Raw genomic sequence first — 19312 nt, 5'->3', positions numbered from 1 at the left:
TTAAGTTAGGACTTTTTGAATTGTACAGTAGGTATCAGGCTCCCCTTTTCATTCTGGTTGATTTGAGCTGTAATGACCCTTTATTTCTTTTCACTAATAATGAAACAAGGCCACTGTCTAAATAAATTAACTTTATAGGATAAATAATGCATTTCATTACATTTGGTAACCTAGGCAACAACAATTAAAGATTTAATGTACTCCATAAAATACTCATATAAAGTACTTGTAGTGCTATTAAGCATGATCAATAATGGTTCATTCTGGTTGATAAGGAAATTAATAGAGGCGCAATATTATGCAGACTATCTGACCTATTGTGTTCCACAGTAGTTAGTCTAGAATTACTGTAGTAGGCTTAAGTTCTATAGCACTACTTTGGTCCTAGCCATATTACAATATTTCTAAATATAGCATTAATAGAAATATAGAGATGCTTAACGTTCTTACAAGAGGGAGAATGAGATTATTAGGAATACTGTAGCCATCACGTCTTGCCTTTAATTTTTTTTTTTACCGTAAATGAAAACAAATCACACGTGTACTAATAGTTAAACCCCTATTAAGCGGAAACATTCAGAACAAAAACAAATTGTCTCAATAATATACCGTACCTTCCTTTTTCGGCCGAAAATTATCCCCTTAATAGGAGTATCCCAAAGGAGGGTGTAATATATTCATATTAACTGAAAGTGTAAAATGACTGGAGGGCATTGACAGTTATCATGTCAGGCTTAGAGAACAGGCAGATAAATGCCAGTTTCACAATGTTAATGACGAAATCAAGTCACATATCATTCAATCCACAGACTGGAAAAAGATAACTGAAGATTTAGATGTCAGAAGAGTAAATAGTTTGCAAAATGACAAAGGCACAAATAAGGGTAATCCTCCCCAGTTACTAGCATTGCTAAAAGAGCATGCACAGTTGTTTGAGGCCGATAATAAAGGTATTGCAGGAGATAAAGTTCACATTAATATGAGTCAAAATGTACAACCCATATATATTGCAAAGCTAGATTTGTGCCATATACAATGAAAAGTATTAGTAGATGCAGAGTTAGCTAGGTTAGAAAATTATTATTTGTAGTGTTGTTTTCAATAGTTATAAAGAGCCACAATGTAATTACAATATCTCACATCCTATTAAATTTTATAAAAGGGAAGTAATGTAATATATTCATATTAATTGTAAGTGTAAAACGACTGGATTGGAGGCTAATAAATATTCCTAAAATGGCTGAACACGTTTAGTACTTCGTGATAATTATTCTGTGTGAATATCCTAGGAATCATCCATTTTGGCAACGGCCACCAAACACAACAGGGGGGTTCTACTGTATTATGAATATCATATAAATAGACATTGTAATACCTTGTAAATATTAACAATACATTTTTTTACCCTTTCAACAAAGCAATTTATGTGGTTTAAAGATTATGTAAATAGTTTCTCTTTTGTTTAAGCTTTTTAATGATCCAGAATTGTTCACACATTATCTGCATATCCCAACACAACAGATGTTGTCTCATTGCTATAATATAATATAACTTAAGCACTCTTAAAATAATGTACATTAATTGATGAACTTACTTATTTCTGGTATGGATGTTTCTAATTTTACTTCACACAAATCCTCTTTTTTTCCATCATCAAATGTTGGTGCTAAGCAGCCACTCAGAGAATAAGCATCCAGTTCATGTAGTCGTGGAAGAAGATCACGAACCCATTCATACTGAATCTAATGAAATATACACAAGTTTAGCAGGTGATGCTTGCAGTAATTCAAAAAATTAGTTTTGGAGAAATAAAAGAAGACTGTAAGACAACAAAATATTTTTAATATCAGGGATTTAGCTTACTATGGTAAGGTGTAAACATCTTAATTATCTCCCAATTACAAGTAAGCTGAATTGAAAACAGCCCTTTAAAAACAGAAGAGGCTATTCCATAAGCTGAGTAGGGTTTTAAGCTGGATAGAGAGTAGGGAAAGGCAGGGAATTGCCTCATGGCCTGGTTACATGGACCTGGCTATAGTGGTGGATGTAGGAATAAAGAATAAGGTGGGAAGGGTGGTTAGGTAGTGTAAGCAGGTTGTTCAGGTGTGGAGAGGTGGGGGGGGGGGGGGAGGCTGTTCTCAGGCCCCCAGAAATGTTTTATGTTTCTTAGTAACAAATATCTTTGTAATTATAAATTCATGTTGTATTTATCACTGAGCCAAATTTTCTGTAACCATTATTTAATTGCTTTTAAATAATTAAAAATAAACATTTACATCTCGAATGCTTGATCATCACTAATACTGATCCAGATTAACTCACAATTATACAGAAATAATGTGTTTATTTGATAAAGTAACATGGTGTACAATTTTGAAAAATATGTTATTTTGAATAATAATTAACATAACAGCCATAGCATTTTATACAAGTCCATTCAAATTGTAATATTGCAACCTATTTCTTATGTTAACCAAATTTGTATTTTAACCAAAATCAACCTATTCAAACAGCATTTTGTTTTCACAATTATGCATTTAGATCTATTAATTTAGCCCTATATATTACAAAGACCAACCATGTACTTGGTGGTGAAGGGATTCACACTACAGGCACATATAATCATATTAAATAGCATTTAACAAACCATAGGTATAGCACATAGAAGCTTTATGCCTTATGCACTCTATAAATCCATACTTTTAATCCATCATTATTATTATTATTATTAATATTATTATTATTATTATTATTATTATTATAATTATTACTATTATTATTATTAAAATTATTATTATTATTATTATTATTATTATTATTATTATGTTACTAAAACCTACCTTAAGGGGAAATTAGACAATGGAGAAATTAGAAAACAATTAAAAAAGGATGTTAAGGCAAAAATAACACAAAAGATATTCCCCTTAAATCCGACTTAGCGCATATTATTATTACTGTATTATTATTATTAATAACAATAACAATAATAATAATAAATAATAATAATAATAAATAATAATAATAATAATAATAATAATAATAATAATAATAATAATAATTATTATTATTATTATTATTATGTTACTAAAACCTACCTTACGAAGAACTTGGACAATGAATAAATTAGAGAAAAATTTAAAAAACAAAGTTAAGGACAAAAATAACACAAAAGATATCCACCTTGAGTCCGACTTAGCGCATATTATTTTATTACAATAATAATAAACACAAAAAAATCATAAAGGGAACAACTTGTAATATATATAGTAATATAGTACACCAAGTTGGTTTTGATACAAGTCAGCATTAGAACAGAATGTTGAATATTTTACTGCCTTTGTGCATTTCATAAACAATATAGCTGTACTTCTTTTGAAAAGAAATAATACAAGAAGAAATTGATTAATATACACACAAATTGATTAGTGTACAAGTTGATATGGTAACCAGCTAATCAATACAAAGCCAGGGGGATTTGTTTTATTAGCATACAAAGGCTTTCCTTTTGGGAAGTAGATTAAGACAAATTTAAACAAATTTTGAAATATGATTATCAATTTATCTATATTTTAATTCAAGAACATATAAAACACAACAAAATGGAGCAAAGTGCCAGTCAGTTAACGCATAAAAAATGTAATGCTCAGCTGACTCAGAGGCTTTTTAAAGCACAGGATTCTTAAGTTTTTAGAATGAGGTAGGCTCAAAGTGAACTTTGACACAAGTTATGTAAATGATATTTTAAAGTAGTCTAATGTCTAATTTAAAATTATTGGTGGTGAAACTGTACGGTATTGAATTTAATATTGTAATTTGTAAGAGAAATCATATAGGATACAATGGATTACCCAATAAACTAAATTACGCATAAAAAAACATTATGCAACCTACAATGGCAAGTGTCAGACAGATAACTACAACAAAAAAGTTATCAAAGTAGACAGAGTGATTCTGGAACAAGTACTTAAGTTTCAGTATCTTGGTCAGATGATATCTGAAGATGGGAGATGTGAAGTAGAAGTGAAGACAAGAATCGCAATAGCAAGAAATACATTTCTGAAAATGATTGATGCGCTGGCCAGCAGAAGACTCTCCAAAACATGCAAACATTTAATGCTATGCTATGTTCTATCCACCTTTATGGAAACATGGACACTGTATAAAAAGCTGGAACATAAAATTGAAGCCTTCGAAATGTGGGCTTACAGAAAAATGACCCGTATTTCGTACTGACAGCACAAAACTAACAATGAAGTACTACAACTTGTAGATGAGAAGTGCACACTCCTTGGAAATATTAAGAAACGGAAATGTCAGTACCTTGGGCACATAATCAGAGCCAATAATATTAAAAGAAATATCTTGGAAGAAAAAGTCAGAGGGAGGAGACCACGAGGAAGACCTAGGCGGACATGGATGAGGGAAGTCTGCCAGTGGAACAACCTAGACATGTCAATGTAACAATAGCTGCACAGGACAGACAATGATGAAGATCTGTGGTAGACAAAGTCCTAGTTCAACAAGCCACCACATAAGTAAGTAATGGCTAGTAGTTATGCAACTGTAAACTGTAAAAATATTTGAACTTTTATTATTGGTTAACACTAAGATGCAACTGCTAATTTACTAAGATCACAAAGGCTATTCAGAATTTTTAGAGGCTTTGTAAAAACTCAAAATACACTCATTTTTTTTATTGTATCAAAACGACTATAATAGATTTATATTTTGACACCTTTGTTTGAGCAATAAACTTAACATCAAAAACAGAATATTGTATCCTCTGAATATCTAGAATGAACATTCATAGAAAAATACACAATTTTGTCAATTTTGACCATATTGATGGGCATTCAGGGGCGCAGCCAGGGTAAAATTTAGGCTGCACCCTTAGGATTTTTAATCTATACCATACAGCCTGCACCCTTATTTTTAAGTTGTTACTCTGTTTTCCTGCTATTCCATCTTGTACGTTCAGTAGAAAGTTCTATATTTAAAAAAAATATTTGGTCACTACATTTCTATTAAAATCACAAACAAATATTTTTAACTTACAGTATACAACTTTTGTTGATTTAATTACATTTCTGTTGACTTTATTATAAATGAATTGTTTGTGCATTGCAAATTACTGTTATAAATTAGTTATAATTCAACTGTAACTTACTTAGGTCAATTAAAATGAAATTATAAAGAATCTATGTCATCATTGTATGAAAACATGCCAAAAACTCCTATTAAGTGGACAATTTCATATTTTTAGTTAGTGTCCCCTGAATAGGAGTACCTATTTTACAGGGGACGCCCCTATTAAGGTGATACTTTTTTTGGTCCCAAGGATTTCTGCTAGGAGTTCTACTGTATTATTGTTGGTAGAATTTATTTAGATTATCTGAAAACATTGACCTCTTGACTCAGTTTGAAGGTCATGTGTTCCTGAACACAGTGCATGAAAAATTGTTTTTGGTTTTACTGTTCTATTTTTCAGGCCCAAATTACAAAATTGGGATTCACCATACAGCAAGATTATACCATTATTAAAAATGACGTAATGCCTCCATCAGTCACACGCCTGCGCAATACCACTATACTGACGGGAATTTTGAAGATTGGTCGAAGATATTTATAGCATCTTAAGAAAGGAAGAAATAATATATTCTAAAATAACAAAATATTAACTAATTGATTGTGCATATTGATGACTCAACTGGTTTCATTGATTTTGGTGAATGTTTGGGTTATCCCAAAAAAAAAATGTAAATATACTTGACCTCTTGAACTTGTATGAAGATCATGTGATTCTGGCCAATGTGCAAGAAAAATAGTTTTTAGTTTACCAAAAACCTTATAAACTGCACACAAAATATTATATTTCAATCTTCAAGCCTTGCTCTACGAAACTGGAATTCACCGTGTTTAATCAATTTTATGAATGTGCATCGCTAAAACATACGGGTTACATATGACGTATAGGCGACACCTTAGCGTCAGTTTCGCATTAGCAATATACTGCAACAATCCAGGAGCATCTTCACAAAAGAAAACGGTAATTATACACTAATATATTAAAAATTAATAAAAGGTATTGACTGATTGGTTGTTCATATTGATAAGTCGACTAAGTTCGTCAAGTGGAAATACAAAATTTCCATCATATTATTATCTTTTTGTGCTGCATCAGTAACCCAGAAAGAATAGACATTGTCAATTGTTGATTTCATGATCAATGATGCCCAGGTTTGCAAAAAAAAAAACTCTTACGATAACATCACAGATAATCATTGAGTTTCTTACAATTTAATTGATTATTACAATTGATATAACTCATTGATTCTTTCTATTTGTATAGCAAGCTACGTGGCAGCAATTGAATAAAGAAATGGAAGACAACTTCATGTAAGTCACACACAAATAATATAAAATAATATGCACATTCAAAAACAATAAGAAAATGTACATAAAGACCTTCAAAAGATCCAATCTTACTATATTGTATGCTGATATAGCCAATATAAGCATCTTGAGCACAAAATCTATAGGCGCCTGAGGCAAATTTATCAAGTTTTATGTACAGCATTTATTCACTTATAAATATGTTGTTACCAGTCGATTATTGATCAACGTGTTTTAAGGACGTTATTGTTAAACATAGTGTGACGCACCAAATTAATACCAGGGGTCCACCAGTTTCAGCCAGGCCTCGGCGACTTTATCCTGAAAAGTTAAGGATTGCTAAAGCTGAGTTTGATCATATGTCACAATTGGGATTAATTCGTCCATCAGATAGCTGCTGGTCATTACCATTGCACATGGTTCCTAAAGGTACGTCCGGGGATTGGAGGCCCTGTGGGGACTACCACACTTTAAATAATGTTACTATTCCCGATGTGTATCCATTAGACCTTTCCGCTAAGCCCCGCCCCTTGGATATTGTTGCTAAGGTCCCACAAACAACATCATTTTGTAGAAGAAAACATGGCTGGTTGTGCGGTCGCGGGCAAAGAGTGGTTGTTAGGTATTCCGGACAATATCTGTTTTAAGTTTCTGCCGAATCATAAAAATGTATCAGAAAGTGTCTTAAAAAGAGGTCTAAATTACTATTTGCAAGTATACATTCATATAATTAAATTATGGAATAGACGACTGTATTAGGCTTCGGAGTGATTTAAATAGGATTGTTGAATGGTCTATTGTTAACAAACTGCCGCTAAATGCATCTAAATGTGCAACTATGAGTTTATCTAGGTGTAAAGAGCCTCTTATATGGGACTATAGTATAAATTTTGGAACAACTGAAAGAGTCCATGAATTTAAACTACTTGGTGTTTATATTAACAATAAGTTATCATGTCATTCTAATTTGAATTATGTTAGTAATAAGGCAAGCAGACTTCTTGGTTTTGTTTCAAGATGTAGTAAGGCAATGTCTTGGATGGCTATGCTCAATCTTGATAAAACTTTAATATTACCGGTTATGACGTACTGTTGCTGCATGTGGGCACCTACTGAAATTTCAAATATTTATAGACTAGAAAAGGTACAAAAAAAGGCAACTAGAATAATTATGTACAGAAAGGAAGGAAATTGGGACACGTCATATTTATATAGATTAAGGATTTTGAATATTTTAAGCATTGAGGATATTTTTAAAGTATATCGACTAACGTTAGGTTTTAAAATAATGCATGAACAATGTCCATTGTCGTTTAATAATCTTGTGAGATCAAGTGAAAGGTGTGAAGGGCGATTAATACATTGGAAAGCCAAGACTAATACATTTTTAAATTCATCTTTTATTATTTTTCCTAGATTATGGGAACAACTTCCTAATGAAATTAAACAATGCACGTCCATTTCGGACTGTAAAGCCCAGCTCACAAAACACTTGATCTCAAAATATTAATACTAATAATAACTATTAATTATCTCTGTTTTTCATTTTGTTTTAGTTAAATCAATTTATTTTGAATTTACTTTTTTGTATATATTTAAATTGTATTGTCATTGTATTTGTTTTTGATGATGGAGTAAGAGCAGCTTACAGTTCGGGCTTATGCCTATTACTTACTCCTGGCAAGAATATTGTAAGTATACTTTTTACTCTGCTGAATAAATATTATTATTATTATTATTAAAAGTTGATGGAAATTACTGGCGATTGATGCGGAAGTCTTATTCATCTCCATGGTTTCATATCGAGATTTCAGCATAAAATCTCATTGATTCTTCTTGATCTTGCAAATCGGGGTAAGGTCACAGGAAGGTTTCGACTTAAAAATTAGGAAACTACATTTATATTAATTATTTTAGGCAATACCTGGTTCAACATGGATTTCACGCCTTCCCGTTCTTGAAGTCCACAATCTGGCTTCTCCCTCCCAGGTTCGAGTACAAATAGGCCTAGGGAGGCGTATCCTAGGGAGGCCTACAGCAGGTAGTGATACCGTAACCGGCCTAGTCAGGAGGCTATCTAAATCTGTCAATGATATTTTGACTAATTCTTATACCATCCAGGCCATATGAAAATTAAAATAATCACTATATAAGATTCAATGTTTCTCACTGGACATTTTAGAAATGTACACAATCAGAAGAACCAGTCATATTAATTATATAAATCTGTTTTTTTTTTTTTTTTTGTAAACTGCGTATGCAGCATTAAAATTGTAACATTGTTGTACCATTCAGCACGCGGTGGTTGAAAAACGTTATGTAGCAGAATTACAATCAAAACAAAAAGGCATTAAACCAGTGCATTTCATGTAGTGTACAGTATTATTTCTTTTCTAAAGTTATCTACTGTAAATACTGCTATCGAGTCATATTGACTGTACATTGATCTGAGACTAAAATATAAAGGGACTAACTAACCCAATCCATCCATCCATCCACCAATCAACATGGCTTTGTATATTCTAACATACATCTTTTATTTAAATTCAACACAAATAGCTTGAATCTACACAGGGTCACCAAGAGAGGAGGAAAAGATCCCCAGGGCCCTAGTTTACCAGGGCCCATAAAAATTGCAGGTAGCATTTTTTCCCCATATATTTTAAAAAAATAATTACTATCATGGGCCCTCAATAATGTCATGGGTCCCCTAATAATGGGCTCCTCCAGATTGACAGGGCCCCATCAAAAAATTGTTTGCGCCTTCATACAATCTTTCTCGCGCTTCACGCTCGTAACTGGCGGCCCAGAATGTACATAAGGAATTAAACATACAGTATACACATCTTATATAGACCTTTTTGTATTTGGAAAGGCCATAGCATACAAAGTATTTCATATCTTGTGAAAAGGTTTTTCAAACAGAGGATAAAAGGATTTATTAACCTTTAATGTATCAGCAACCTTTTAATAATACATACAGCAATATAAATAAAAACTAAAGATTGATAAACAAGTAATATAATTTTATATTTCAAATATATTGCTATATAATTAATTTAGTAATAGTTGTAATAATGTTCTAAATGTTATGCATCTATTAAAATTGTTATTCTTTATTTTTACAATTGTTTTTTTTTTTATATTGCACATGCTGCCAACATTCTCTTCATTTACTTTTCTTAATAATATTCAAGTTTACAATACAAGTGGTAACAAACTTCAGCACAAACTCCTGTATACCAAATCCTGTAGGTCTACAGTTACCGTTTTTCAATCATATGAAAAATCTTTTCAAATTTATGGACACTTTTCACACAAAAAATACAAGAAGCCAATCAACCAATACTCTAAATATTCCAGCATGGAACAATATTCATGGAAAGAGAAATTTTAAGTACAGAACATCAATCTTGTGGAATAATCTTCCTGTACATATTCGCACAAATTTTAAGTTGCTTAGTCTAATTGAATTTAAAAATCTTTTATAATTTCTATTGTACATAGTTTTACTTACTAATTTTTACCTTTCTTTTATTTTCTTGTAATGTTCCTATAAATCTGGACCTCTTGGGAGACCAGTACTTTATTGTATTGAAAGAGCCATTCAGAATAAAGAAAGATTTGTATTGTATTGTATTGTACTCATGACTATCCTAACTTACATTCTGTGATATTTTGTTTTGGTTTCTCTATATCTGGTAGGGGACGTCTACGCACAGTTGGTACTGTTCCATCTGCATTTACTGGGTCAGGATATTCAATAGTTTCATGACCGCTACACTTCATGGGAAAAAGGTATTTTCAAAGATAGATATTTTCAAAATTAGAGCCTATCATCAGATACCTGTTGATCCTGGAGACATTCCGAAAACAGCTATCACTACACCTTTTGGCATGTTCGAGTTTTTGAGAATGCTGTTTGATTCATTCCTTAACTGATCTTCTCACAGGTAAGCCAAAGAAGTCAATTGAATTGGATTCTGAAGCAGTTGAGGCATTCAATGCAATCAAAGTTGCATTAGCTGAAGCGACTTTCTTGAACATCCTCATCCTCATGCTGCTTTGTGTCTCATGGTTGATGCTTCAAATTATGGTGTTGGTGGAGTGCTTCAACAGAAGGTTGCGGATATGTGGTGTCTAATTGCATTCTTTTCTAGACGAATGAATCATTCTGAATCCAGGTACAGTACCTTTGGTCGTGAATTATTAGCTACGTATCTGGCAATTAGACATTTTCGACATATTCATCATCCAGGTATTCGTATTAATTAGTGCTCGTTGTGTGTGGCCTGGAATGAATAGCGATGTTCGTGTGTGGGCCAAATGTTGTGTGAGATGTCAGAAGACCAAAGTTTATCGTCACACAGTAACACCGCTGGGTACTTTTACAACTCCAGATATCAGGTTCAATCATGTACACATTGACTTAGTTGGGCCACTTCCACCAGCAGATGGTAATACTTATCTACTAATACTTGCATTGATCGCTTTACCAGATGGCCAGAAGCCATTCCAATTCCTACATCACGGCAGTAACGGTTGCCAAGGCTTTTGTATGAAGTTGGATATCAATGTTCGGGGCACCTTCAACGATTACTCCTGATCGTGGTCGCCGGTTTGAGTCTGCATTGTTTGATTCCTTAGTTAAGTTGCTAGGCACTAAGCGTGTTCGTACAACTTCTTATCTTAAAGGCTCAAAACGAGTCCCCTTATACGGGGCCTTTCAAGGTATTACGCAGAACTAACAAGTATTATGTTCTTTCGTTGCTGGAAAAGAGGACAAAGTTAGTCTTGATCGAATTAAATTTGCTTACCTCGACAAAGACATTGATAGTTGTATTGTACCCGAAGTCGGTGTTAAACAAACGTCGACCAAGTTGGACAGTAATAACAAACCACCAAACTTTCCAAAAACGAAGTTGCCAGTAACACCGCAGTTGCGACAAACTCGAACGTGACGTGTTCATTGGCCAAAAAAGTTTGTTGATTATGATTGCACCTAAGAAACTAATTGGGCAGAAGTAGTAGTATTGTTTTTTGTTTTTTTTAAAAAAGAAAATAAAGATTTTATAACTCATTAGATTGCTCCATCTATCTAGGGGGGAGCTCCTGTGGTGACTTTATAATAATAATAATAATAATCTTTATTTATTCATGAGACACTTTCACCCACTGGGTGTTCTTACAAAAGGCTGTGAGGTACAATTGTATAAAACTTATTAAACTAGATTAAAATCAAAAATGCACATTGACAAAGTCAATTGTATAATAACAGCACCATAAACTATCAAGTACAAAAAAATAAAAAATAAAAAGTCTAACAAACTTACAACAGACTTGATTTAAATCAAAATTATGACAAAGCTACAATGAAGTAAGGTAGCATTTGTCCTTTTAACTAACAAAAATTGACTAAAAAAACTACTGAATACTTAAAACATAAAGAGGATTAATACTAAAAAAACGAGGTTAGGGTTTACAATAAGATTCTTAATTAGCCTACTTCAGTACACACTAGGATTAGAATTTAGTTGATCGCAGTTTGTGTCTCCTATTATTATAATTTCTTTGTTGAGCATTCAATGTTCTCATGGAATTTTTCAAATTTGTCAAAAATGTGCAACCCCACCTCCATTACGATTTTGGTCATTTCTAAATATGTCATAGTTGTCTATAGTTAAACCATCATCCTTAATAAACCAATCTAACCTGGTTTCATTCAGGGTCATGACATCAATTTGGTTATTAAGTAGTGTTTAACTTCATCAAATTTAGCTGTTAAAGAAACAATTTTTAGACCTAAAATGTTAAGCCCTTTGTTGGAGAATTCATTTATATGGTCACCAGTTTCAATGTTCTTATTTCTTAATATACTTTGATCAGATAATTTTCTGGTGGATTTATTAACAGACCCAGAGATGTTCTTAAATAACGTTGCTGGTTCTTTGTCGGCATTCTCATCTTCACCTGGTTTTCAGCAAAAGTTGTAGTAACCACATAGTTTTGATTTGTGTCCCTCTTGATTGCACCATCAGCAAGTTACAGGTTTTCCATGTCGACAAACCGATTTTGTGTGTCCACTTTTACCGCAGAAGTAGCAGTAGCTGGATGAATCTGGTTTTGCTTGATTTTTTGTTTAGATGAAGTCTATGTGTTATAAAGTTTGATGGGTCCACACAATAGCTGTTTGAGAATTTGGCACAGTTGTTAATGAAATTTTTCCCATACATTAATTTCAACATATTATTGATCAATTGGACTCTTTGGCTTATGAGCGAGTCATCAAGGCGAGGGCAAATGCTTGAAACATATACTTCGCCAGATATCTTTGAATTTAGATAGGATGTCAGATTGTTGAAATCATTTCTCAAATTATCAGTATCAAAATCTTCTCTGCTGCAGTCATTTGTTCCGATGTGTACTATAACATTGCTTACATTTGGTAAGTCAGTGGATTTGACAGATTCAAGGACTTGAGACATGTTTTATCATAGAATCACCGATAAGCAAGTTATTATTATGGTTTCTACTAACACTTATGCTTTCATTCTCTGAAACTTCAGTTAAGTTTGAAACGTGCGGTGCAACATTGTTGTCTTCAAGGACTTTAAATTGGTTTTTAGTGGATATTGAAGGGTGATGCACAATACATTCATCTATATCAGTAGATTCAACGATAGTTATTTCATCAGGAAGTTTTTGCTCAACAATAGTCATTTCTTTTTCAACTTTGTAATCAGCTGGTTCTTGTGTTTTAACAGATGTGTTTACACTGTCCAGTTTCATTAACAAGATAAGAACCCTACAGTTAGTTTAAGGCTACTAATTCTTGATTTGAGTTTATTGAGTTCGTCGTTGCTAGTAGTAGAGATATCAGATGGGGTTTGGATATTAGAGTCATCTGCCATTCTGGGATTTCCAGGCTGAGGAATTATACTAGGAGTTGATGATGCCATAATTGTATTTGGTAGCAGTTTGTCTTCATTGAAGCCATAGAAACTGTGGTCATCTAATATGGTAGAGTTGAAGACACTTGGTAAATTAACATTTACTTTATTTCATGCATCGCTAATGGTCGCCAACACATTTTGATTTCCAGGCTGAGGAATTATACTAGGAGTTGATGATGCCATGATTGTATTTGGTAGCAGTTTGTCTTCATTGAAGCCATAGAAACTGTGGTCATCTAATATGGTAGAGTTGAAGACACTTGGTAAATTAACATTTACTTTATTTCATGCATGGCTAACGGTTGCCAACAGGAGGTGTTAGTGTCGTGGGTCGACTGTCGTGGGTCGACTCAGTAAAGAATAAACTTAGACTTGAATGTTGTAGAACATTTATGCAACTGAACTTTAATTCCGACGATCACAAGGAGATAATAAACCAAGAATACAAACGGAAAAGAAAATGACTAATTTCATATTAATAAGCTGTCTTGGCTAGGCCAGTACATCACAGCCAGTGTAGTGGTACCAGTGGTGATCTATTTTCTTAGATGAGCCTATGCCTAGGCCTACCTTAAGGTGGAATAAAAATCACAACATTGCAGCATACAAATATGTCCCATTAGTTGATAATTAACTATTACAATCTTTATATAAAACATATCAATGTTAGGCCTACATTTTCTGCAACATTTTTTAACAATAATGTCACTTAAAAAACCTTGGTCAAGCCTCCACACAGGCAAACTGGAGTAGCTGAAGTAGGCCTGCCTAAGCTAGTCTAAAAATCCAGAGCGTAGGAGATTGCTAAAAAAATCTGAAAAACCCACCTAAATCGGGAGCTCTAGCTATAATATAGGCTAAAAAAACATAATGGTATAAAAAATGATGGGAAATCGTAAAATCACGAAAAATAAAAGGACGCAAAATATTTCAAATTGTAAAATCGCAAAAATATAGGGCCGCGAAATAATAATGAACTGTACAGTATATTTCAACGTAAGTTTAAAAACAAATTTGACCGATTGGCAGTAAAACAATGATTCATTAAGAAATTTGACTGTATAAAATCTGGTCTTAAGAATTATGGTTACTTTTCACATCTTAAACTCATATTATATTATGTATACTTCCCCATTTATTTATATTCACATTTTCTTGGCTTTCATAGCCCATTTTCTTGGATTTCATAGTCTTGTTATACTTATCGTTGTGACTTTAATGCATTCATTTATTTTGAATTTACCTGATCTACTTTAATTACTCTGTTCTGTAGTACCATTCATTGGTCGTGATTGCATTATAGGCCTTTTGCTTCACCATTCATGTTGCAATTGTTTATACTTATTCGGAGTACTTTGATTTGGCCATTCATTCCGTGGGTTATCCACTTATTGTTTTAATTATGTTCTGATTCTGATCTCTATTGTTAAAGGTGTGACCCTTCTTTGTTTATAGAAAATAGAATAGCTTTCTATATATACTGTATTTCGCTTTTCACTGTACCACTTCACTGCACCTCATGAAGCCAGCATAGACTGCTGGCGAAAGCTTGTGTGAATAAATACAGTTAGTCAATAAAGTGCTACCAGTGTTTCATTTTACATAAATATTAATATGTAAGCTTACATGTCAATAATTTGTTACTTTATTCAATAAATTTAGCCTAAACACAATTTATATCTTTCCCTTTTTCAGGAGAAATGTTTGTTCTCCACCGATTCTTATAAACACACCAGAGGTGCAAACTGTCACACTGCTTGAAAGGAAGATACACGGGATTAAAATGTGGAGATTCTCCAATGATAGGACGAAACAATTCTTGATAAAATTCTACATTGAGGAGATAAGTACAGAGCACAAGCTTCAAAAGTTCAACGTTTTACTTGGTGGACAACCCACATTGCTTGGTGTGAAGATGATCTTATTAGGCTCCCATAATGCTCAAGCATATGCACACAGAAGTGATGAAGATTCAACTTCTGTTCACCTGATGCTCAATCATGGATGCCACACTTACGAGGAGTTCAAGACCGATCTGAACTTGGCAATAGAAAGAGCAAATAATCATTAAGGCAGAAGTGTGCTGGCCAATGTTGAACCAGACTGAAGCTCCTTACAAATGCATACAGCTGATTATATATCTCAATCATCCTTTGTCAATAGATATTAGTTTGTTTGGAGTAATATCATGCATATATTTAAATCAAGATCTTCATTTTCAATATATCACAGTACACATTTGAACAGTAACATGTGAAGATTATAGTCATGTTTCTTCCAAGATATGTGAAGATCTTCCTATATAGGTTCATATTTTTCTGTAAATGAGGTCAATGTTTATTTTCCAAAGATTGTGTGAAATAGTTGACTCAAAACAGCTTCCACTTTGTTATCTTTTATTGGGGAGGGCCTGCTTCCCCTGTGCACCCCTAGACATGCCACTGTTTAGGAGAGGCTATTAAGTATTATTCCCTTAAAATTAAACTATTTATTTTTGCAAATAAGCATAAATAATAAAACCTGCTTTCCCATCAAGAGTCACTGTGCTATGAAACAGCATGCTAGACAGATGTTGCATTATAGCTGCTACACTGTTATTATTATTACTATTATTTCTATTATTATTACTGTATTAATATTATTATGATTATTATCAGTATAGTAATTTCACTAAATCGGACTTAAGGGTAAATATTTTTTTTAGCATTTGATTTCAGTTCTTTATGTATTTGGTTCTTATGGTTGATGGGCTTCCTGCTTCTGTAATAATAAATTATGAGGTGCACTTGTTGTCATTTAGTTTTGTTTTGTCTTCCAAATTCAATACTTACTTCATTTTACACTCATTCTCATCTTAAATAAACATTTTTATTATTTACAAATTGTCATTTGAAATACTGTAAACATTCTTTTTGAAAAAACAATGAATGTTTACATCCAAGCAGTTTCACTGACAGTCAGCATTAGGCGAGAATTTTTTTATACCTTGTTTAGCAAACCTGCCGAACACAAATATTGATGATTTCGAATATAATTAAAATTTAATTTTTGGCCAATTAGCGCATCCGTAGCCACAAAAAACATTTCACAAAAAAAAGTTCTACTTTAAACTGTATTTATTACACCTTCCGCTGCCTTGAAATCTCCAAAGTTAAGATATGTATATTTCTTCCTAATTATATAAATTTGAAGCATTTAACCATCCCATTTTACATTCACCACAAAAATTTTATTTTTATTTTCTTCACCACTGGATGTTTTTGGCAAAACTATTTGCTAAATAAGAAAAGAAAACTTAATTTTTATTTTTTTGTCCTCCCTCCTCCGATGATATTTAAAAGAATAAGTATGCCAGGGTTCGTACGTACGTTTTTAAACAAGCAAATTTCCAGGACAATTCCAGGACATTCAAGGTCAAATTTTCCAACTTTCAAGGACACAACATATAGCTTAACAGTAAAATATCGGCGATTTTACGACTGATTATAAAACATATATGCTGTACTACTTTCATGTTAGTTGAGTATATATTAAGTTTTATCAAACTCTAATTCGGAGGCGATGGACCTGTCTCTTTTTCTCACGCTCGTGGGAAATTAAGTTTTTCTCACACATGTAAAATTTGATTGTAAGCAAAGGAATTCCAACGAGTATTAGGATGTACCGGTAAAGTAAGGCAGAGGTGAACGCCTACAGTGGAGTAGAATTCTCCCCTAGGCAACATAAATGTGCGCGTACAACAATGGTCTTATCTTTGCTTAAACGTGACAGTTTTTTTTGTGGTACCGGCGCGCCCGAATAACTCGGTTCTTTTGTGGAGCCGCGGGGTGGGTTACCGCCTGTCCAGAATTGTTGTTCAGCGAATAGCTGTGGCGAAGTTGACATGTACAGATACAGTAACATAATATAGCCTTCGATGGGTGTACGTTGCGGAGACGTTAATGCATCTCATTTCATATATACTTAGTTGTTTATAAATGTTGTATAAACGAATGATTTACTAACAGTATTATTAATTAATTTAATGGTTATGCTCTATTCTCATCAAATCATTATACTATACTGTATTATTAGTAGAGTCAAAATATGAAGAAAAATGCACTTACCCCAAAAAAATTGCAAGAAAACCTTTTATGATGGTTTTTTGTACAATGACATGTGGGGAATAACATATCAAAAGTTGGCAAAAATCGGACCACCGGAAAGGTTCAAAATATGAGGTAAAACAAAGATGGCCGCCAAATGTGTAAAAATGAGTAAAATCTACTCATAAATGTGCAATTCAACAATAATCTACCATTTTGAATGTAAATATTACTAAAAATATTGCATATTTTGCTAAGTGCATATGTCTTGAAGGTGTCTGAAGCGTTTTAAGTGACATCATAACATACAAAATGACGTCATTATGTCCAAAATGACGTAGTGTTATTTTTATTAAATGCAAGTTTATTTTTTTAGGTGATATGCATAAATTAAGTTAATATAATATAAAATCCTTTTAATTTAAAAAAAAGAGAAAGGATCACGGTCAAATCTGCTTTTAATAAACAAGGGAAATTAATGCATGCCCACTCAAGAGTAAAACAGATCAAACTCTTAGCCAATCAGTATCTAGCTTTGCCTTGATCATCATAGCAGCACAACAGAAATGGCAACCTCCACGGTAAGGTTTTAAAATCAATTTTAACTTATAAAATGTTGATTTATTTTACAAAAATCTTTGAATACTGAATACAGAAGGCTTATTGTTTTGTTAATACAGAATAATATACTTTTCTATTTAGGCTGTAGAGCAGACCCAAAAGCAGGTTTAAGCTAGGCCTGGGCTAGGCCTAAACTTAGGACTCATTCTTGAGGATATTTCCCGTACGATTAAAATCGTAACAGTACTGGGTTTGGTCTACAGGAGCTCGTGTTTTGTACAGGTCATTCCTTTAATGGTGAAAGCGTACCTGTAATTAGATGGAAAGGGTACATTCCATGGCATGGGAATGATTGCAGCCCTGACAAAAAAATATATCAGAAAATTTTCAGACGGAAACTTTCTGAACTAAATGTTATTGACTAATCAAAAGTGGACATCTTTGAGTACCGTTTTGGAAATCACACACGACGTAGCATAGTATTCCAACCACTGCCACCAGCTTTAATGATGTTGGTCACAACACTGATATACTGTGGGAAGTGTCCTTTAGCTTTAAGCAACCAGTACCTCATTGGCAGGGAATGATACATGTACTACACAAGGAGTTTGATCATCCTGGACAATCATCAGTAGTCTTTCTTCCAATGATTAATATGTACCCTGGTGACAAAACGTGTATATTTTCTACACTTGAATATATTTGCACGCTTGCATCCAAGAATAATGCCCCGCCCGTGGTCACCTTTGACCAACCGCTCTTCTGGAAAGCGTCCGAGATCATACCAGAGGTTCCTACCAATAGTCCAATACAAGATGTTGTGTTGTTACTTGGAAGCTTCCACACATTTATGAATTTGTTGGGGGCTATAGGAACACTATGAATGGAAGTGGCCTAAAAGACGGTGAAAATGCAGTTGTACACATGATGAGTGGAAAGGCTGTACAACGCTCGTTTCGTGGACATCTTTTTGGTCAGCCAATGCCTAACGCATCAGATTACTTCAAAAATAATTGAAGATGACCAATGTTTTGAAAACTTGGTACAAGAACTTGAGAGACAGTACACCCAAACGGAAGCCAACGAAATTGATTTAGACACATTATTGAAATCAAACTGCCTTAACAAGATCGTCGATGCTCTAAATTCTAAAATGTGTGAATTATCTAATAGGTCAAAAACAAGCAAACTGTGGCTTAACTACCAGAAAATGCTCGGGGTTGCTCGCAAGCTTATCGAAGCTGATCGTACAGGGTCATGGCAAACGCATATGAGCAGACTCTAATGCGTTCTCTGAAGAGTACAGGTGGATTAACCAGA

At 33.3% G+C, this 19312-nt stretch overlaps 2 protein-coding genes across 3 annotated transcripts in view; one reads left to right on the top strand and one right to left on the bottom strand.

Moving 5' to 3' along the window:
• The window catches only part of LOC117113288 (probable ATP-dependent RNA helicase DHX40), a 47041-nt gene that overhangs the window by 3479 nt on the left and 24250 nt on the right, over window positions 1-19312 (bottom strand). Inside the window, exon 16 of the mRNA XM_033256589.1 lies at window positions 1595-1742. Coding sequence (XP_033112480.1) covers window positions 1595-1742 — 148 coding nt within the window. The remainder of the gene's footprint in view (window positions 1-1594; window positions 1743-19312) is intronic.
• LOC117113289 lies at window positions 3029-16307 on the top strand. Of its 2 annotated transcripts, XM_033256591.1 has the most exons (4): window positions 3029-4535; window positions 5489-6046; window positions 6350-6396; window positions 15042-16307. In XM_033256591.1, the coding sequence occupies exons 2-4, from the start codon at window positions 5933-5935 to the stop codon at window positions 15415-15417; spliced, it is 537 nt and encodes a 178-aa protein (XP_033112482.1). In that variant the 5' UTR covers window positions 3029-4535; window positions 5489-5932; the 3' UTR covers window positions 15418-16307. The 2 variants fall into 2 exon arrangements, with proteins under 2 accessions (XP_033112482.1, XP_033112483.1); XM_033256592.1 differs by lacking the exons at window positions 3029-4535; window positions 5489-6046; window positions 6350-6396 and adding an exon at window positions 10386-10577.

Source organism: Anneissia japonica, unplaced genomic scaffold, assembly GCF_011630105.1.
Source record: "Anneissia japonica isolate Jap-2015-1 unplaced genomic scaffold, ASM1163010v1 scaffold4024_len430915_cov183, whole genome shotgun sequence".
In the NCBI taxonomy this organism is placed as follows: Eukaryota; Metazoa; Echinodermata; class Crinoidea; order Comatulida; family Comatulidae; genus Anneissia; species Anneissia japonica.
The sequence above is the reverse complement of the archived record's forward strand: the minus strand, read 5'-3'. Positions and strand labels throughout refer to the sequence as shown.

Bases quoted from the DNA above. Each gene is read 5' to 3' on its own strand.
- LOC117113289 (XM_033256591.1), top strand. From the start codon at position 5,933: ATGTGCATCGCTAAAACATACGGGTTACATATGACGTATAGGCGACAC. The intron at 6,047-6,349 runs GTAATTATACAC...CTATTTGTATAG, and splicing joins CATCTTCACAAAAGAAAACG to CAAGCTACGTGGCAGCAATT. The intron at 6,397-15,041 runs GTAAGTCACACA...TCCCTTTTTCAG, and splicing joins GAAATGGAAGACAACTTCAT to GAGAAATGTTTGTTCTCCAC.